At 41.0% G+C, this 22,327-nt stretch overlaps 4 protein-coding genes and 1 pseudogene across 5 annotated transcripts in view; all 5 read right to left on the reverse strand.

Annotated features, from left to right (window-relative positions):
* The window catches only part of LOC116714994 (protocadherin gamma-A5-like), a 125,364-nt gene extending 122,970 nt beyond the window's left edge, over positions 1 to 2,394 (reverse strand). The window contains 1 exon segment of the mRNA XM_032555811.1: positions 2 to 2,394. Within this exon segment, the coding sequence (XP_032411702.1) occupies positions 2 to 2,017 (2,016 nt within the window). The 5' untranslated portion in view covers positions 2,018 to 2,394.
* The window catches only part of LOC116714991 (protocadherin gamma-A12-like), a 188,203-nt gene that overhangs the window by 122,975 nt on the left and 42,901 nt on the right, over positions 1 to 22,327 (reverse strand). The gene's annotated exons all lie outside the window — the stretch shown is intronic.
* LOC116715035 (protocadherin gamma-B5-like) lies at positions 11,525 to 12,789 on the reverse strand. The gene has a single exon (XM_032555845.1). It carries the CDS (start codon positions 12,123 to 12,125, stop codon positions 11,631 to 11,633), a length of 495 nt encoding a protein of 164 aa, XP_032411736.1. The 5' UTR covers positions 12,126 to 12,789; the 3' UTR covers positions 11,525 to 11,630.
* Positions 12,822 to 17,096, reverse strand: LOC116715004 (protocadherin gamma-A11-like). The gene is given in 4 exon segments (XM_032555820.1): positions 12,822 to 13,250; positions 13,252 to 13,701; positions 13,703 to 14,539; positions 14,541 to 17,096. Coding segments are annotated over 4 exon segments (2,301 nt in total). The 5' UTR covers positions 15,249 to 17,096; the 3' UTR covers positions 12,822 to 12,944.
* Positions 18,340 to 20,374, reverse strand: LOC116715026 (protocadherin gamma-C3-like; annotated as a pseudogene).

Consider the following 22,327-nt stretch of genomic DNA (forward strand, 5'->3'; position numbering starts at 1 on the left):
CTTCAGGGAAGCTGTCCGCCACCGCCACGTTAACAATGACTGTAGCTGAACGAGAGGGCTGCCCGTTGTCCTCCACTATGACAGTCAGTCTTTGTTTCACAGCATCTTTATCAGTCACCTGACGGATAGTTCTTATTTCTCCATTCTGTAAGCCCACTTCAAACAGCGCTCTGTCTGTGGCTTTCTGTAGTTTATAGGAGAGCCAGGCATTCTGTCCAGAGTCCACATCCACAGCCACCACTTTAGTCACCAGGTAGCCCACATCTGCTGAACGAGGAACCATTTCAGCCACCATGGAGCCACCAGTCTGGACTGGGTACAAAACCTGAGGTGGATTATCATTCTGGTCCTGGATCAGGATTTTCACAGTGACGTTGCTGCTGAGTGGAGGAGAGCCTCCATCCTGCGCTCTTACTGTAAACACAAGCTGTTTTATTTGTTCATAATCAAATGAGCGTACTGCTTGTATTACTCCGCTTTCGGAATTTATTGACACATAAGAAGAAACTGGACTACCACTAACCACAGTGTCCTCCAGAAAGTATGATATTTTTGCGTTTTGATTCCAATCTGAATCTCTTGCACTCATACTGAACACTGAAACCCCCGGGTTGTTATTTTCAATTATTACTGCCGAATAATTAGGATTTTCAAAAATGGGCGGATTGTCGTTTACATCAGAGACTTTCAAATACAAAACTGCAGACGAAGAAAGCGATGGAGATCCATGATCCATTGCGGTAATTGTTATATTATATTCAGGAGTCGTTTCTCGATCAAGTGACGCATCTAATAGTAAATTATAATAATCCGTGAGGGAGGACTGTATCTTAAATGGAAAGTTGGATTCAATAGAGCATTTTATTTGCCCGTTTCTGTCAGAATCAGCATCTTTTACATTAAAAACACCCACAGTCGTACCTGGAGGTGCGTCCTCTGAAACTGTGTTTGAGAAGGACATTATGCTAATTACTGGTGAATTATCATTAGCGTCCAAAACGTCGATTGTAACTTTTGTCGCGTCAGTGAGACTTCCCTGGTCTTTTGCGATTACTCTTAATTCATATTTCTTGTCTTTCTCATAATCAATACTATCAACCACAGTTATTCTGCCAGACAAGCTGTCAATTTTAAAAGCAAAATTTCTTTTTACATTGGAAAACGAATATGTAACTAAGCCATCAGAACCGCTGTCTGCATCTGAGGCATTTACCGTTGTTATGTATGTGCCTATGGGGGCGTTTTCCACCACAACAGCTTTGTACACTAACTGACTAAATTTAGGAGGATTGTCGTTAACATCTAGAACATTGATCTCAATATTTACTGTTCCGGAGCGCTGCGGAGTTCCTCCATCTACAGCTATCAGCTTTAAAGAGACGTGTGCGTTCAGCTCTCGGTCTAATGACTTCTGTAAAATCATGACAGGAAATTTGACTCCATCTGCGTTAGAATGCTGCTTCAAAGCAAAATGATCATTCGGTGAAAGGACGTAATTTTGCAAGCTATAAATACCCGCATCAGGGTCATAGGCGCTTTCTAAGTCAAAGTGGGATCCTATCGTCGCAGATTCGCTAATTTCTAAATTGATCGCTTTATTTTTGAAGGTCGGCGCATGATCATTCACGTCTAGTATTTCCACAGTGACTCTATGCAGTTCAATTGGATTTTCCAAAATAACTTCAAAGCTGAAACTGCACGGCGTTACCTCTCCACAGAGCTGCTCTCTGTCGATTTTCTCATTCACGACTAAAATCCCTTTGTCCGCCTTCAGCTCGGTGTACTGATTGCTCTCTCCGCTCACGATACGGGCACGGCCAGAACGCAGCCTACTCAAATCCAAACCAAGGTCTTGTGCAACATTACCGATAAGGGAACCTTTCTTCATTTCCTCTGGAATCGAATAACGGATTTGGCCGTCAACGGAGAAAGCCATCAAGAGAACAAGGAACAGTTGCCACAGAGGCGTCATGAGCCGCAGAAGCCATTTTCCACATCGATGCTGGTGGGTCTCCATCAGGAAATATGACAATACCGAATTTAGATCCACTTAAGTTAGTCAGGTATGAGCAAGCTGAACAAAAATCAAAATCCTCTGCATCTAGGTCGGACAAAAACGATCACTTCTTGTCTAACGTATCGCTCCGTATAAGCTTATTCAGTATGAGGAGGCTTTTCTCTGTCTCCTTTCTCTCCTCTTCCTCAGTTGCAAAATGTTTTCCTGGCCAACAGCGTCCCTTAGAGTCTGAACAGCGTAAAGAAAATTATATCGGAAGAAACTTTTAACCAAAAGCTGAAATAAAGGTGTATTGGATACATGACTTTAAAGTAAAGCAAAAGCCACATAAGCGCTGCAATTTCATCATATCAGTGAAATATGTTCACATAAAGAACAAGCTTCACACTATATCTAGCCAAAAGCACATGTAAAAATATGTCCAGTGCTTCTACAATATCCGAAGACAACAATCTGTCAGATGACACCGAAAAAAAAAAAAAAATATATATATATATATATATATATATATATAAATTGTTGACTTATTAAAGTAAACGAAAAATACAGGCCAAGATTTTGGAAAACACATATTTATTAATAAACAATACGAAAAAAGACATTGAGTTGAACAGGACGATTATAAATGTTAATATAAAAAAATACATCATCTTAGAAAGTAAAAGAGTGTAATAAGCGCATTATTTTTTTTCAGGAATGATGTCCTAGGAGAGCTCATCCATCTGCCTCACCCACACGAAACAAATCACACACTTATTTTCTCCAAAAACGAAGCCATTTTGCAATAAATATGCACACATACAGACAGACAGACTTGTGGCAGGTAACTTGACAGCAAGTTGCTTTTGAGGAAAAAAGCTTTCACATTCGCCACCAAAAGCAATACTAATCGCTGTCTCTGGTTCTGAAATTGAAACTCACAGCGACAAATGTAGTTTTTCTACTCATTAGTCTACTGTATATAAGAACAAAGAGGGAGAACAACTAACCTCTAAAGGGGAGTCGGGTTCATCCAGGATGCTCTTCTCACACAGAATCCGTTGCATCGTCCCTGTAGAACTTGGATCCATTATCAACACGTTCTGACTACCAGCTCCACCAAATTTAATGTCACTCTTTCTGGAGTCAGTCGTTCTGCACACCTCATAATTGTACAAATGTGGCAGAGTTCCTGTTCCCATAGTATCTGAGTAACGAGGTGGATAATATGGAATCACAGGGAGGCTGGAGTGATACAGGATGCGAGACTGTCTCCATCTGTAGATCTTCACTGATATAATAACCACCAAACACGTGATGAAGAGGAAGGAAACCACAGCCAGAGCCAACACTAAGTAAAAAGTCAAGTTATCATTGTATTCCTTATCATGTGGAAATTCACTGAACTCCGACAACACTTCAGGGAAGCTGTCCGCCACCGCCACGTTAACAATGACTGTAGCTGAACGAGAGGGCTGCCCGTTGTCCTCCACTATGACAGTCAGTCTTTGTTTCACAGCATCTTTATCAGTCACCTGACGGATAGTTCTTATTTCTCCATTCTGTAAGCCCACTTCAAACAGCGCTCTGTCTGTGGCTTTCTGTAGTTTATAGGAGAGCCAGGCATTCTGTCCAGAGTCCACATCCACAGCCACCACTTTAGTCACTAGGTAGCCCACATCTGCTGAACGAGGAACCATTTCAGCCACCATGGAGCCACCAGTCTGAACTGGGTACAGAATTTGAGGAGGATTATCGTTCTGATCGAGAATATTTAATATAACTGTTGTGTTGCTGCTTAATGGTGGCGAACCTCCATCCTGACCTTTTAGGTGAATGTTTATTTTTTTAATTTGCTCGTAGTCAAATGATCGAACTGCTTGTATAACACCGGTATCTGCGTTCACTGATACGTAGGTGGATAAGGGGCTACCATGTAAATCAGTATCAATAAGAAGATAAGACACTCTGGCATTCTGTCCTGAATCAGAGTCATGAGCTTTTAAAGAAAACACTGACAAACCCGGGGAGTTATTTTCCACGATACTAGCTTCATAAAAACCCTTTTCAAATAGAGGGGCGTTATCATTTATGTCTGATATTCTAAGCGTTATAGTCTTGTTCGTAGAAAGCGGCAGAGTTCCTTCATCCACAGCCATAAATGTGATGTTATATTCCGGTTTATGCTCTCTGTCCAGAACACCGTTTGTGACAAGAGTGTAATAGTTCTTAAGCGATGACTGTATTGCGAACGGGATATTGCCATTAACGGAGCAGTCAACCTTTCCATTTTTGCCTGAATCTAAATCTTTAACGTTTATTATAGCAACAGTGGTTCCACTAGGAGAGTTTTCAGGGATCGTATTAGAAAACGAGGTAAGCGTTATTAAAGGCGCATTGTCATTCACATCTATCACCTCAATTATTACGTTCGTGGATGTGCTTTGTCCGCCTTGATCCTTCGCTTGAACCCCAATTTCGTACAATTTATTTTCTTCATAGTCAATCTTTCCCTTAACAGTTAAATCACCGCTGTTTTCATCCAGATGGAAGATCTCGGCAATCTTATTGGACATGTGATTAAAATGATAAGTGACGTGTCCGTTCTTCCCTTCATCTGCGTCTGTTGCGCTCAAGCTCAATACTAAAGATCCTTCTGGAACATTTTCTTTTACAGAAGCCTTAAAATTATGTTGCATAAAAACGGGAGCATTGTCATTTGTGTCTAGAACAGTAACGTGTATTTTTAGGCTTCCTGATCGCTGCGGTTCGCCCCCATCAACAGCAGAGAGTGTTAAAAGTAGTTTTCCATCCTTTTCTCGATCTAGAGCATCAGAGAGATACAGCTGCGCATATTTGTGGCCATTCGGGCTGGAGAGAACTTTAATGTTGAAATGAGTCGTCGGCTGTAATGCATAACCGTGTAAAGCGTTGATGCCGACATCTCGATCTGTTGCGCTGACTTGTAATATTTCTGTTCCTGGAAGAGCTGATTCAAGGACTTCTACATGCATTTCCTTTTCATGAAATGTGGGCGCATTGTCGTTAATGTCTAGCACTTCGACCACAACGCTATGCAGCTGCATCGGATTTGTCAGAATCATTTCAAAATTCAGGCTACAGGGCGACGTCTGCCCACAGAGCTGCTCTCTGTCTATCCTGTTCCCCACGACTAGATTCCCTTTGTCTACATCAAGCTTAATGAACTCGCTGCTATCACCGCTAACAATTCGGGCACCACCTAATTTTAATCTTTGAGCGTCGACACCCAAGTCCTCAGCTACATTTCCCACATATGAGCCCTTTCTCATTTCCTCCGGGACGGAGTAGCGGATCTGGCAAACGGTGGATTCGATGAAAAAAACAAGGAGGAAGGCCTGTACTTGCCATTTAACTGCGTGTTCCGTGCTGAAAAAATGCATATTCCCGAAAGAATACGTCCAAATACGAGGGAATCTCGTCCAAAGTCTGAATTGTCACACAGTTTAGCCTCTGATTTATTTTCCTATATGATCCAGTCGGGATACACCGCACGCTTCAGTGTAGAAACTGCTGATGAAAATAAAAAGCGAACGTCCTGCCCTCCGCGGAACACTAAGTCAGGCTTCGGAGGTGTAGCTCCTTTTCATAAGCTTTATATTTGCTGCGAAGACTTACAGCGGCCCCCACAGTCTAATATGAAAATAGTAAGTGTGTCAATATAAAAATAAAATGGAAAAAGGTAAAAAAAAGAAGAAGCATTAATCTGCGCATTAGTACTATTCAACGTTTGCAGCCCTGTGCGATACAGTAGTAAAGATTTTTGCTTTCCAGTATCTAAAGAAGGAGTAAGAAGAGGGAAAAAACAGACAATGTCACCTTAACCTGGAAAAAAAGATTTGAATTCATATTCTAAACAAACCAGGTATGCACAAAATCCGTTTTGCCAAAAAAAAAAAAAAAAAAAATCTCCAATGTTTGAATTTTTGAAGTGTTAATTTGGATGTAGAAAATGAACAGAAAATTAAAAAGTGGAAGAGAGTATCAATGAATATTGTTACATTATTAATCTGAAATTTCATGGAAGCAAATACATACATCAAAAACACTTTCAAATGAACTTAACATGAATTAAATATATCTGATTTACATAAATAAACTTCACTGGCACTTGCAAGAAATGAAAAAAAAAAGCATTTTATTGCTTTTGAACAATAAAATGCTCAAAAACAAACAATCAGTTGATGAGGATAACTAACCTCCAGAGGAGAGTCAGGATCATCCAGGATGCTCTTCTCGCTCTGCATCCTCTGCAGAGTGTCTGTAGTACTGGGATCCATTATCAACACGTTCTGACTACCAGCTCTTCCGAATTTACAGTCACTCTTTCTGGAGTCAGTTGTTCTGCACACCTCGTAATTGTACACATGTGGCAGAGTTCCTGTTCCCATAGTGTCTGAGTAACGAGGTGGATAATATGGAATCACAGGGAGGCTGGAGTGATACAGGATGCGAGACTGTCTCCATCTGTAGATCTTCACTGATATAATAACCACTAAACACGTGATGAAGAGGAAGGAAACCACAGCCAGAGCCAACACTAAGTAAAAAGTCAGGTTGTCATTGTATTCCTTATCGTGTGGAAATTCACTGAACTCCGACAACACTTCAGGGAAGCTGTCCGCCACCGCCACGTTAACAACGACTGTAGCTGAACGAGAGGGCTGCCCGTTGTCCTCCACTATGACAGTCAGTCTTTGTTTCACAGCATCTTTATCAGTCACCTGACAGGATAGTTCTTATTTCTCCATTCTGTAAGCCCACTTCAAACAGCGCTCTGTCTGTGGCTTTCTGTAGTTTATAGGAGAGCCAGGCATTCTGTCCAGAGTCCACATCCACAGCCACCACTTTAGTCACTAGGTAGCCCACATCTGCTGAACGAGGAACCATTTCAGCCACCATGGAGCCACCAGTCTGGACTGGGTACAGAACCTGGGGTGGATTATCATTCTTGTCCTGAACTACTATTTTAAGTGTAGCAACTGAGCTCAGAGGAGGGGATCCAGCATCCCGAGCACTTATGTTAAACTCAAAATACTTTATCTGCTCATAATCAAATGATTTCACAGCATGTATGACACCACTATCTGAATTCACCTGATACTAAATTTGTAACCGTTATCCCATTTATCTGTCTATCCTCTAAAAAGTAAGACAACCTCGCATTTTGACCCCAATCTGCATCAGTAGCGCTGACTGTAAACACGGAGCATCCAGGGGAGTTGTTTTCTGGTATGCTCATTGTGTATTCTGATTGACTAAACTGAGGTGGGTTGTCATTCACATCAGAAACTTTTACGTTCATGTTTTTGGTACTAGAAAGAGGTGGAAAACCCTGGTCAGACACAGTCATGGTGATATTATACTCTGGGTTAGTTTCTCTGTCTAAGGTACTTTCGGTCACTATAGTGTAATATCCCGTCAGAGAGGACTCAATTTTAAAAGGTATGTCAGAGTTAATGGAACACCTGACAAGACCATTTCTTTCAGAGTCTTCATCATCCACATTAACTACAGCTATAGTTGTGCCTGGAGGAGAGTCCTCTGAAATTAAATTTGAAAATGACATGAGCTGTATTGTAGGTGCGTTGTCATTTTCATCAATTACTTGAATGATAACCTTACACGTATCTGAGTATCCCCCGTGGTCACTCGCCTGGACGTTTAGTTGAAATGTTTTAGACTTTTCAAAGTCCACCTTACCTAAAACCTTAATCTCACCTGTTGCAACATTTACATCGAAGAGCTGCTTCGCCTCTTTTCCGACATGAGGGATGGAGAACGTCACCTCGCCGTAAACTCCTTTATCTGCGTCATCTGCCTCCACTGTTGTGACCACTGTTCCTTCAGGAGAGTTCTCCCTCACCTCGGCTTTATACACTGACTGACGGCACACTGGAGCATTGTCATTAGCATCTAGCACAGTGATATGGATGCTGACTGTTCCTGATCTGCGTGGTTCGCCCCCATCAGAGGCTGTCAGCACCAGCGTGTGCGTGTCTTCCTTCTCTCGATCCAGAGCGTTTTGTAAAACAATTTCAATGAACGTGCCTCCATCGGGTTGGTTCTGCACTTCCAATTTAAAATGGTCTAAAGGTTTCAAAACATATCTTTGAATGTCGTTTATGCCAACATCCGGGTCATCTGCGCTCACCAGAGAGAAACGAGTCCCGGGCGCAACACTTTCAACGATTTTTAGGTTTATTTCTTTCTTTTGAAAGGACGGACTGTTATCATTGACATCTACCACCTCAACTGTAACCCGGTAAAGCTGAATAGGGTTTTCTAAAATTACCTCGAAGCTGAAGCTACAGGGCGTCGTCTTTCCGCACAGCTCTTCTCGGTCAATTCGCTCTTTAATGACAAGAATGCCTTTCTCTCGGTTTAAATCCACGTACTGCTGGCTGTCTTTTGTAATAATACGAGCATTACCTCCCACAAGCCTCTGCAAATCCAAGCCCAAATCCCTGGCAATGTTTCCAACAAAAGAGCCCTCTGATTGTTCCTCCGGTACAGAATACCGAGCCTGGGCCGTTACCGAGCTCATCTTTAAAAGACAAAGGAGAGCAACCAGCGCTTGCATTCGGTCTCTGGCAGCGGGTATCCACGCACAAAACATCACGAATCCAAATGCGCACAAGCAGCAATCCCTTCCGGGTTAAACGGTGTAAAGAAAATCCAGAAATTTAAAACGGGCGATGTTTTCAGGAAGGAGCATTCAGTAGAGATTAGACGATGACAATCTGGAGGTCTGTGCGTCGACTTGTGAAACACTGAATGTCAGGGAAAGGAGGTGGACTGCTGCAATCTTGATTTGCACAGGGACTTCAGTGATGTATCAACAGCGGCACTCAGAGTCCAGTGAGTGTAATAATTTATACTGAGTAGAAGGAAGATTTGTTCACCGTATTAAGAAAATAAGAAAGCTTTATGATTACAAGAGGGACCGTAGAGACATAATAAATTGCTAGAGTGTTACATATTAACGAAAATCCTTAAATTAAATAAATGCACAGTATAAATTAATGAATAATTGCAACTAGATAATAGTAATAACAACAACAATGATAAAGATGCCACCGTTATACGAGGAAATAATACAGAATTTAGACCAGTAATAGTGTGGAGATACAGTCCAAGCTGCTGTGCATTTATTTATTTATTTATTAGTTCATGCAACAGTACACTCAACAGTTTCCTTTAGATACAAGGTTCTCCTCTAAATAACACAACTTGATTTCTTAGTTTTTATTTTCTTATGTTTCATTTTTAATATATAACGTATAAAGTGAAAAAGTGATTTAAAAAAAAGCCTATTTCAGGAATAATCCTTGAGAAAATGTAATTTTGTTTTACTTCGGTGCGAGTTCAACTTTTACTCTGTTACACTAGGAAACGTGAAATGTTGTGGTAGATAAAAAAAAAATATAGAAGCCCAAGCATTTTGTAGTAATACTAACACCTGATTTAGTGCTAATTTAGAAAAAACTGAATTTAATGTGAATGACCTAAAATAAATCTACAATAAAAAAAAAAGTAGTTCAGGGATTTTTTTTTCCTAAAATTACCAACTGATTCCTGCAGCACCATGGAGAGCGACATAAGATAAAAGCCGATATTCGTGTAAATTGGGAAATTCCTATAAATAAATGGTGTTAAAAGGTTTAACACTCACCAAAGTCAGCGTCTGCAAGCTATGCTTTGTAAGATGCTCTTCCACTTGCGGTGTATCCGTTTCAAGTCCATCGACACTCACTAAGCTTTGATTCCTTGGTTGCATGTCACTTTTTCTGGAGTCAGTCGTTCTGCACACCTCGTAATTATACACGTGTGGCAGAGTTCCTGTTCCCAAAGTGTCTGAGTAACGAGGTGGATAATATGGAATCACAGGGAGGCTGGAGTGATACAGGATGCGAGACTGTCTCCATCTGTAGATCTTCACTGATATAATCACCACTAAACACGTGATGAAGAGGAAGGAAACCACAGCCAGAGCCAATACTAAGTAGAAAGTCAGGTTGTCATTGTATTCCTTATCGTGTGGAAATTCACTGAACTCCGACAACACTTCAGGGAAGCTGTCCGCCACCGCCACGTTAACAATGACTGTAGCTGAACGAGAGGGCTGCCCGTTGTCCTCCACTATGACAGTCAGTCTTTGTTTCACAGCATCTTTATCAGTCACTTGACGGATAGTTCTTATTTCTCCATTCTGTAAGCCCACTTCAAACAGAGCTCTGTCTGTGGCTTTCTGTAGTTTATAGGAGAGCCAGGCATTCTGTCCAGAGTCCACATCCACAGCCACCACTTTAGTCACCAGGTAGCCCACATCTGCTGAACGAGGCACCATTTCAGCCACCATGGAGCCACCAGTCTGGACTGGGTACAGAACCTGAGGTGGATTATCGTTCTGGTCCTGGATCAGGATTTTCACAGTCACGTTGCTGCTCAGAGGAGGAGAGCCTCCATCTTGTGCTTTCACAATAAAAACTAACTCTTTAATTTGTTCGTAATCAAATGAGCGTACCGCCTGTATGACTCCACTTTCTACATTTACAGAAACATATTCAGTTATTGGTGACCCAGCAAACGTTATGTGATCCAAAGTGTAGGATATACGAGCGTTTTGATTCTCATCCGGGTCTTTAGCTGACAGTGCAAGAACCGAGACACCGGGGAGAATTATTCTCTCCTATAAAAGCGTTGTAAGCAGTTTGTGAAAAAACTGGCGCGTTATCGTTTACATCAGACACTTTTAAATTAAAGATTCTTTTAGCTGAAAGCGGGGGTTTTCCGCTGTCAGAGGCAATGACGGTGATATTATATTCTAAAACACTTTCACGGTCTAATACAGAATCTGTTGTCAAAGTATAGTAATTTCTTAAATTAGACTTTATCCTAAAAGGAGCATTCCCTTCAATCTTGCAGCTCACTTGTCCATTATCACCCGAATCCAGATCTTTTACATTAATGATACCAACAGTTGTCCCAGGAGGAGAATCCTCTGACACGGGACTAGTAAAGGACATCACGTTTATGACAGGAGCGTTATCATTTACATCGACAACTTCAATAATCACTTTACTGGAATCGGTGAGGCCGCCTTGATCCTTTGCATCAATTCGAATTTCATACTTTTGATCCTTTTCGAAATCTATGTCTCCCGCGACAGATAACACCCCAGAATGCGGATCAATGGACAACAATTCAGCGATGTTGCTCTTTGCGTTTGAAACGGAATATGTGATGTGACCATTCGTTCCGCTGTCTGCGTCTGTAGCATTAACAGTAACAATATGAAGTGCCAGCTGCCGCATTTTCCGTGACAGTTGTCTTATACACGGACTGGTTAAAAACGGGCGCATTATCATTTACATCTAAAACCTTTATATCTATATTCACCGTACCAGATCTTTGTGGATTGCCACCGTCGAGTGCCATAAGTCTTAAAGATAAATGCGGTGCCGCTTCTCGGTCAAGTTGCTTCTGCAGAACCATCTCTGCATATTTACTCCCCTCCGGACTGACATGCTGCTTTAAAACGAAATTTTCGTTCGGGGTTAAAATATAATTTTGCAAGCCATTAACGCCAACGTCAGGATCCTCCGCGCTTGTCCAACACAAACCGCGCTCCGAGATTAGCGGACTCACTGATCTCTAACATAATGTGTGCTTTCTTAAACACGGGGCTATGATCATTCACATCCAGCACTTCAATTGTTACAGGATGCAGCTCCATCGGGTTTTCTAAAATCACTTCAAAGCTGAAACTGCACGAGGCTGCCTCTCCGCAAAGCTGCTCTCGGTCTATCCTTTCACTCACTACGAGAGTCCCTTTGTCTGCCTTCAGCTCGGTGTACTGGACGCTCTCTCCGGTCACGATGCGGGCCCGACCAGCACGGAGTCTTTTCAGGTCCAAACCTAAATCCTGCGCTATATGACCGATAAGAGAGTCCTTCTTCATCTCCTCTGGAATAGAGTAGCGGATGTGTCCAGAAACCGTATGGGATGAACAAAACAGCAAAACAGCTTGTATCCACTGAAAGCAGAAAAGAAAACGCCATTTCCGAGAGGGCTGCTGAAACGCCATTATTGTAAGATTAACTCTGAGAACAGAAGAAGGGGGAAAAAAATCGTCAAAGAAAGATTTTTCAAGCCTTTTCCAGTATCCGCTCCTTCACATTAAATCTATTTTCTTAGCAAACAAGAAAAAACAAGGAGTTGGTGTATTATTTCCCCATAAATTTCCATTTCCTGACGACTGCAGCGCTTGCAGTCATCAGCCCTGGCAGGATCTCACACAACAACACCCACAACAGAGGAAGACACACGAAACTGTTGTATTTTATCTTGTTAAACAGCGTCACCTGCAGACAAAATATGAACACTAATAACTTGACTTAGGATGAGCGATAAAAAAATGGAATAAAAGAAAAAAAAATGAAGATGAAGTTTACGATACTGAGGAGGATCATGACGAGGATTAGTGACGGTGATATTATTATTATTATTATTATTATTATTATTATTATTATTATTATTATTATTACACAATGTACAACATTGCATATAAATAACTTATAGCTTTACCTATAAGGTATTTAAAAACCGGTACTGCACACTCAGAAAACATCACTGAGTGAAAGAGGAGCTGTCCTTACTGTGGTGCTGAAAACATGTGCATTTCACTCATATGCAATTAACTACATGCAACATTTATTCATCGAGATAACATAAACGCTCATTAGTATGTAGTAATCCTCAGCTGCTCACCTCTAGAGGAGAGTCGGGTTCATCCAGGATGCTCTTCTCACTCTGTATCCTCTGCATAGTCCCGGTAGAACTGGGATCCATCATCAGTATGTTTTGACTAGCAGCTCTTCCGAACTTAATGTCACTCTTTCTAGAGTCAGTTGTTCTGCACACCTCGTAATTGTACACGTGTGGCAGAGTTCCTGTTCCCATAGTGTCTAGAGTAACGAGGTGGATAATATGGAATCACAGGGAGGCTGGAGTGATACAGGATGCGAGACTGTCTCCATCTGTAGATCTTCACTGATATAATAACCACTAAACACGTGATGAAGAGGAAGGAAACCACAGCCAGAGCCAACACTAAGTAGAAAGTCAGATTGTCATTGTATTCCTTATCGTGTGGAAATTCACTGAACTCCAACAACACTTCAGGGAAGCTGTCCGCCACCGCCACGTTAACAACTGACTGTAGCTGAACGAGAGGGCTGCCCGTTGTCCTCCACTATGACAGTCAGTCTTTGTTTCACAGCATCTTTATCAGTCACCTGACGGATAGTTCTTATTTCTCCATTCTGTAAGCCCACTTCAAACAGCGCTCTGTCTGTGGCTTTCTGTAGTTTATAGGAGAGCCAGGCATTCTGTCCAGAGTCCACATCCACAGCCACCACTTTAGTCACCAGGTAGCCCACATCTGCTGAACGAGGAACCATTTCAGCCACCATGGAGCCACCAGTCTGGACTGGATACAGAACCTGAGGGGGATTATCGTTCTGGTCCTGGATAAATAATGTCACAGTCGCGTTGCTGCTGAGTGGAGGAGAGCCTCCATCCTGCGCTTTGACAACAAAAACGATCTCTTTAATCTGTTCATAATCAAATGTGCCAATTGCCTGTACGACTCCAGTTTCTGACATTTACGGAAACATATCTAGATACTGGAGAACCGCCAATATTCGTGTCCTCTAAAATATAGGATATACGAGAATTTTGGTTCTCATCAGGATCTTTGGCTTTCAGCGTAATAAAAGGCAAACCCGGGGAGTTATTCTCTTTTATAAAGGCTCTGTAAACTGTTTGTGAAAAAACTGGAGCGTGGTCATTCACATCAGAAACTTTTAAATTAAACGTAATTTGGGCTGAGAGAGGAGGTATCCCACCATCTGTAGCAATAACACTGACGTTATATTCTGAAACTGTTTCTCGGTCTAATACAGAATCTGTTATTAGAGTGTAATATTTTCTTAGATTTGATTTCATTTTAAAAGGCGCATTCCCGTCAATTCTACAGCTCACCTGTCCATTATCACCGGAATCCAGGTCTTTTACATTAATTATACCAATAGTTGTTCCAGGAGGAGAATCCTCTGACACGGTATTAGTGAATGACATCACGCTTAGGACAGGGGCGTTATCATTTACATCAATCACTTCAATAATCACTTTACTGGAATCTGTCAATCCGCCCTGATCTTTTGCATCAATTCTTAGTTCGAACTTTTTTTCTTTTTCATAATCAATGTCACCATTTATGTAAATCATTCCAGTAATTTCATCCATCCGAAATAAATTATTTAGACCACTTTTGTGATCTGAAAAATGGTACGTGATGATACTGTTGGACCCGAAATCTGCGTCGCTAGCATTAACAGTGGTGACGTAAGTGTCTTTAGGAGACATTTCCGTCACCACAGCTTTATACACTGACTGATTGAAAACAGGCGCATTATCGTTAGCATCAAGAACAGCGACTATTAATATTTACGGTGCCAGATCTCTGAGGTGTTCCTCCGTCCACAGCGATCAGTTTCAGCGACAGATTCGGGTTTGCTTCTCTGTCTAAAGGCTTCTGAAGCACCATCTCTGCGTATTTCTTTCCGTCTGCATTTGAATGTTGCTTGAGAACAAAGTGATCATTTTCACTCAGTAAATATTCTCTCAAACCGTTCACACCCACATCGGGGTCTTCTGAACGAGTTAATGAAAAACGCGCTCCAGTTGTAGCCGACTCGCTAATGTCAAAATTGATTTGATCGGTTTCAAATATGGGCGAATGATCATTTATATCTGTAATCTCTACCGTAATCTGATGCAGCTCCATAGGATTCTCTAAAATCATCTCAAAACTGAAACTGCACGGTGTCGTGTCGCCACAAAGCTGCTCTCGGTCGATTCTCTCCTTTACTGCTAATATCCCTTTGTCCGCGTTCAGCTCGGTGTACTGGATGCTTTCTCCACTCACGATACGGGCATGACCGGAACGCAGTCTTTTCAGATCCAAACCGAGGTCTTGTGCTACATTACCGATCAGTGAGCCTTTCTTCATTTCCTCTGGGATCGAATATCTGATATGTCCGGTAACAACAGGGCTGAGGTGACACAGGAGAAAAAAATGAAATAATTTCTGTCCGAATCCATCACGCCATTTCACCCAGCCCCTATGCCGTTTTCCACAAGCCATGGCAAAAGCCGAAACAAGCAAAAATAATAAAGAATGTTGTAAAACGATAAAACAGCGTTTTTTGTGTGAAAATGAAAAAAATAATAAAAAAAAGAGTTGTAGCTTTTTAATATCCTTTCCTATTTCTTCGTTGAAGTGTCTTTAATGCTGTGATTGTCCGCACAGATGAGGGAAACTGTAGGCTCTCCTCTCATTGGCCACAGTAACAAGGGGGGAGAATGTGATGTAACATTTTAGAAGACATGCATTGACCAACAGCGTCACTTAGAGTCCACAATGAGCACCATGCGGATTAAAGTAGACATTCTTAAAGGTTAACATGGCCTATTACTTCTTTATTATTAATAAAGACAAAGACAATCACCTTCAAAAGAGCTTTTGATTAACTGAAAATGATCCTGGTAAACATGTATCCTTTAAGTTTAACTTAGGATAAAAAGTTCCACTTTTTAAATAAACAAATGCACAAAAAAAACTCACTTAAGTTTTCATTCTTTCTGGATCATTGATATGTCAGTGGAACTCCACAAAAATTAAAACTCTTCATTATATTGTTGAATTAATGTTCCACGTCATGCCTGCCTTAGACAATACAATCAAGAAAATAATGAGAGTTCTCATTTATATCAGAGGCATCCTCAAGTACTCTAAAATTAATTCACACACAAATGAATTGGATTATTTGACTGAAGTATTTTTATTTTTTATTTTTTTGCCAAAGACGAACTTTTCTTTTGTTGTTCCATGTTTTAATGAGTCATTTTTATCAAGATAGATGAATTTCTTAAATACAACAAAATCACTAATGTTGGCAATTTTAGCATAACCTGAATTGCTAAATAAATTAAAAACAACTGCATTCAAATATATTTTACATCAAGTGCCCAAAACTCCCACAAGATAAATGCAAGAACAGAGTGAGCTCATCATTTTAATTTTCACTCATAAACCCTATGAGCGTAACAAAAACCTGTCATCTTGTGATGGGACTATTAAACCACAATTTGACCTTAATTATCAGGAAATTGACAAATAAAATGATTACAAAACATTTGTTTCAGCTCCGACCCTGATATTTAGCACACTGGGATCAGAAGGAGTGGGATTATGCAATTTTGCAATCACATAAGAATATGGAAAAGGACTTGACTTTAAAGTACATCACCACAATACCTGCTGTAATATTCTTACATAATCTCTTCAGATATTCAGATAAAATTAATATCAAAGGCTGCTAAAAGTAACATTACACCAGACAGTGTTCCTCTCTGAACACTAACAAATGTAGACTCCTTGAGCCAAAAAAAAGCTTTTTTTATTTGCTAAGGAGAGTCAGCAGGGTTGGTTACTTCCTACCCTACCAACATCACTAAAAGATCTTTAGATGATAACAAAGTAGTTGGAGCAGTCTTTCTAGGTATGAAAAGAAGCCGTTGACACAATGAATCATGAGATGAACATAAACAAAATTTGAAAATGCATCTTCTCCACGAAAGCTATGAACTGGTTGAGTTAAAAAACAAAAAAGAAACAGAACGGAGCATCAGAGTTAATGGAATGCAATCAAACCTTCAAATTTGCACAATAACAATTACACAAGATTCCATATGACCTTTTCTACTTATATACATCAGTGATATATGCAGAGGCCTCCATCATGTATGTGTCTGAATCAAAATTGCATCAAAAGGATCTCAATGTGTTATACAAAATGAAGCAGTCTGTAGAAATGTCACTGTTGTGATGGACAAAATAGAAATCTTAAAATTGGTTGAGTGTAAATACATGGATGTCATTTTGGCAGGAAGGGTTGATGAAGAAAAACTAAGGACAGAACTAGCTAAAGTCACTAACCTCTAGAGGAGACTCGGGTTCATCCAGAATGCTCTTCTCATTCTTCATCCGCTGCATCGTCCCAATAGAAGTAGGGTCCATTAGCAAAACGTTCTGACTGCTAGTTGGGCCGAACTTAATGTCACTCTTTCTGGAGTCAGTCGTCCTGCACGCCTCGTAATTGTATACGTGTGGCAGAGTTCCTGTTCCCATAGTGTCTGAGTAACGAGGTGGATAATATGGAATCACAGGGAGGCTGGAGTGATACAGGATGCGAGACTGTCTCCATCTGTAGATCTTTACTGATATAATAACCACTAAACACGTGATGAAGAGGAAGGAAACCACAGCCAGAGCCAACACTAAGTAAAAAGTCAGGTTGTCATTGTATTCCTTATCGTGTGGAAATTCACTGAACTCCGACAACACTTCAGGGAAGCTGTCCGCCACCGCCACAGTTAACAATGACTGTAGCTGAACGAGAGGGCTGCCCGTTGTCCTCCACTATGACAGTCAGTCTTTGTTTCACAGCATCTTTATCAGTCACCTGACGGATAGTTCTTATTTCTCCATTCTGTAAGCCCACTTCAAACAGCGCTCTGTCTGTGGCTTTCTGTAGTTTATAGGAGAGCCAGGCATTCTGTCCAGAGTCCACATCCACAGCCACCACTTTAGTCACCAGGTAGCCCACATCTGCTGAACGAGGAACCATTTCAGCCACCATGGAGCCACCAGTCTGGACTGGATACAGAACCTGAGGTGGATTATCGTTCTGGTCCTGGATGATCAGTTTCACAGTTACATTGCTGCTGAGAGGAGGAGAGCCTCCATCTTGTGCTTTAACGACAAAAACTAGCTCTTTAAGTTGTTCATAATCAAATGAACGCACAGCCAGTACGACTCCAGTCTCTGCATTCACAGAAACATATTCAGAAACTGACGATCCTGCAATATTTTTGCCTTCTAAAATATAAGAAATGCGAGCATTCTGATTCTCATCGGGATCATTGGCTTTCAGAGTGAGGACAGAAACACCTGGGGAGTTATTCTCTGTAATAAATGCAGTATAAACTCTTTTTGGAAATACCGGAGCGTTATCATTCACATCAGACACTTTAATATTAAATATTCTTTGAGCAGAAAGAGGTGGTGCTCCACTGTCCGTTGCGACAACAGTGATATTATATTCTGAAACCATTTCACGGTCTAAGACTGAATCTGTTGTCAAGGTGTAATAGTTTCTTAGATTAGACTTGATCTTAAAAGGAGCTGTCCCTTCAATCCTACAGCTCACCTGTCCGTTATCACCTGAATCCAGGTCTTTCACATTATTATGCCAATTGTTGTTCCAGGAGGAGAATCCTCTGATACAGGACTGGTAAATGACATCACGCTTATGGCGGGAGCATTATCATTTACATCAACTACTTCAATTATCACCTTGCTTGTATCTGTAAGTACCTCCTTGATCCTTTGCGTGTATCTGAAGCTCAAACTTCTTATCTTTTTCAAAATCAATAAACCCCGTAGTTAAAACGACGCCACTTTTCTCATCAATCTTAAATAAATCTCCAAGAGAGTTAGAAAGGTCTGAAAAATAATATGTCACGACACTATTTGATCCAACATCGGCGTCACTAGCATTGACAGTCGTAACGTAAGTGCTTTTTAGGGCATTTTCTGTCACTGTAGCTTTATATAAAGTCTGATTAAATACAGGTGCGTTATCGTTAGCATCAAGAACAACAACATCAATATTTACGGTACCAGATCTCTGAGGGGTTCCACCGTCCACAGCGATCAGCTTTAGAGAGAGGCTGGGGATTGTCTCTCTGTCTAAAGGCTTCTGAAGCACCATCTCCGCGTATTTCTTTCCCTCTGCATTTGAATGTTGCTTCAGGACAAAATTATCATTATCATTCAAGATATATTCTTTCATTCCATTCACACCGACATCCAGGTCTTCTGCAGTTGCTAATGGAAAACGCGCACCCACAGAAGCAGTTTCGCTTATTTCAAAACTGCATGCTATCTCTTTTGAACGTCGGAGAGTTATCATTTATATCGGTAATCTCGACCGTAATCTGATGCAGCTCCATCGGATTCTCTAAAATCATCTCAAACGTGAAACTACACGGTGTTGTGTCACCACAAAGCTGCTCTCGGTCGATTCTCTCCTTTACTGCTAAAATCCCTTTGTCTGGCTTCAGCTCCACGTACTGGATGCTCTCTCCGCTGACAATGCGGGCCCGACCAGAACGGAGCCTTTTCAGATCCAAACCGAGGTCCTGTGCGACATTACCGATCAGTGAGCCTTTTTTCATCTCTTCTGGGATCGAATATCTCATATGTCCAGTAACAAAATGGCAGATGTAACAAAAGAACATAAGATGCAGCAATATTTGTCCGCAGCAAAAACGCCATTTTACCGATTCTGGGTACTGTTTGATTCCAAGCGACATAGCGAGGAAGGAAACAAAAATGTTTCTTAGGCTGCTATCCACACACTTAAAATATCCAAAAGTACAACAGGGAAACGAGTTTCTTTTAGGTTTCTGTTCTTGTACCGTCGCCTGAATTTACAGAGAAATCTAGTCCTCCCCTTTCTCCTACACGCAACGAGAGTACGGTAGTGAAATGCGCGGTCATATATGAGGGGATATGTTTATTGAACAACAGCGTCGCTCAGAGTTCAGAGTCAGGAAACACAAAGAGAGCTTTAAAATTGCTTTAAAATGACTGATTAAATTTCGTTGAATCAGAATAAAAGCAATGAAAATTTATTAATGTAAATCATCAAATATAAAATGATGCGACCTATGAGACGTAAACAGTGGCATCTAAATGCAATAAATCCATTTCGTTTTGAAATATATTATTACATGTAAAATAATCTAAGATATAAGTTTTGATACCCGTTGAACAATTTGCCAGTTCAGTTCAGTGGTAGGAAAATATATGTATCTACTGCAATATAATTCAAATAAGAAAGGAGAAAAGACCAAAACACATTGAAAAGAGAAACGCTAAATAGAAGAGTTGAATAAAAGCGTTGATAAAACGAGAAAAAAAAAATCAAAAATAATTTAAACATCAATAACTTAAAACACCTGCAAACCAAGTACCACTAATCAAAGACCGATAAACATTTGGAGAGGTTTCTATTCCAAACTAATGGTTGAGCAAAGGATGTTTCTCTCCAAGGTGCTGAAATAGGTTATTACTGCATTTGTGTTATTACATTGACAGGAAGTAGAAGTGAAATACAAAGTAAAGTTATGAATAACATGACATTATAAATCTCACCTCTAAAGGAGAGTCAGGTTCATCCAATATGTTCCTCTCACTCTGTATCCGCTGCATCGTTCCTGTAGAACTGGGATCCATTATCAACACGTTTTGACTTCCACCTCGGTCGAACTTAATGTCACTCTTTCTGGAGTCAGTCGTCCTGCACACCTCGTAATTGTACACGTGTGGCAGAGTTCCTGTTCCCAAAGTGTCTGAATAACGAGGTGGATAATATGGAATCACAGGGAGGCTGGAGTGATACAGGATGCGAGACTGTCTCCATCTGTAGATCTTCACTGATATAATAACCACTAAACACGTGATGAAGAGGAAGGAAACCACAGCCAAAGCCAACACTAAGTAAAAAGTCAGGTTGTCATTGTATTCCTTATCGTGTGGAAATTCACTGAACTCCGACAACACTTCAGGGAAGCTGTCCGCCACCGCCACGTTAACAATGACTGTAGCTGAACGAGAGGGCTGCCCGTTGTCCTCCACTATGACAGTCAGTCTTTGTTTCACAGCATCTTTATCAGTCACCTGACGGATAGTTCTTATTTCTCCATTCTGTAAGCCCACTTCAAACAGCGCTCTGTCTGTGGCTTTCTGTAGTTTATAGGAGAGCCAGGCATTCTGTCCAGAGTCCACATCCACAGCCACCACTTTAGTCACCAGGTAGCCCACATCTGCTGAACGAGGAACCATTTCAGCCACCATGGAGCCACCAGTCTGGACTGGGTACAGAACCTGAGGGGGATTATCGTTCTGATCCTGGATGATCAGTTTCACAGTCACGTTACTGCTGAGAGGAGGAGAGCCTCCATCTTGTGCTTTAACGACAAAAACTAGCTCTTTAAGTTGTTCATAGTCAAATGAACGCGCCGCCAGTACGACTCCAGTTTCTACATTCACAGAAACATATTCAGAAACTGACGATCCAGCAATATTTTTGCCTTCTAAAATATAGGAAATGCGAGCATTCTGACTCTCATCAGGATCGTTGGCTTTCAGAGTGAGGACAGAAACACCTGGGGAGTTATTCTCTGTAATAAATGCGCTGTAAACACTCTTTGAAAACAATGGAGCGTTGTCATTCACATCAGACACTTTAATATTAAATATTCTTTTAGCAGAAAGTGGAGGTGTTCCGTTGTCCGTTGCAACAACAGTGATATTATATTCTGATACGGTCTCACGGTCTAAGACTGAATCTGTTGTCAAGGTGTAATAGTTTCTCAGATTAGACTTGATCTTAAAAGGAGCTGTCCCTTCAATTCTACAGCTCACCTGTCCGTTATCACCTGAATCCAGGTCTTTCACATTTATTATGCCAATTGTTGTTCCAGGAGGAGAATCCTCTGATATGTGACTCGTGAATGACGTCACGCTCAAGACAGGGGCGTTGTCATTTATATCTGCTATTTCAATGATCACTTTACTGGAGTCTGTCAACCCTCCTTGATCCTTAGCATCAATTCTAAGTTCATACTTTTTGTCCTTTTCATAATCTATATCACCTTTTACGGAAATTACTCCTGTTTTTTCATCAACCGAAAATAAATCACCTAGAGCGCTGTCGAGGTCTGAAAAATAATATGTCACAATTGCGTTTGAACCAAAATCTGCGTCGCTAGCATTAACAGTGGTGACGTAAGTGTCTTTAGGAGACATTTCCGTCACCACAGCTTTATACACAGACTGATTGAAAACAGGCGCATTATCGTTAGCGTCAAGAACAGCGACATTAATATTTACAGTGCCAGATCTCTGAGGTGTTCCTCCGTCCACAGCGATCAGTTTAAGCGACAGATTTGGGTTTGCTTCTCTGTCTAATCCTTTCTGGAGAACCATCTCTGCGTATTTCTTTCCCTCTGCGTTTGAATGTTGCTTAAGAATGAAATTATCGTTCTCGCTCAAGAAATAATCTCTTAGTCCGTTCATACCAACATCCAGGT

Source organism: Xiphophorus hellerii, chromosome 23 (assembly GCF_003331165.1).
Source record: "Xiphophorus hellerii strain 12219 chromosome 23, Xiphophorus_hellerii-4.1, whole genome shotgun sequence".
NCBI classification, from domain to species: domain Eukaryota; kingdom Metazoa; phylum Chordata; class Actinopteri; order Cyprinodontiformes; family Poeciliidae; genus Xiphophorus; species Xiphophorus hellerii.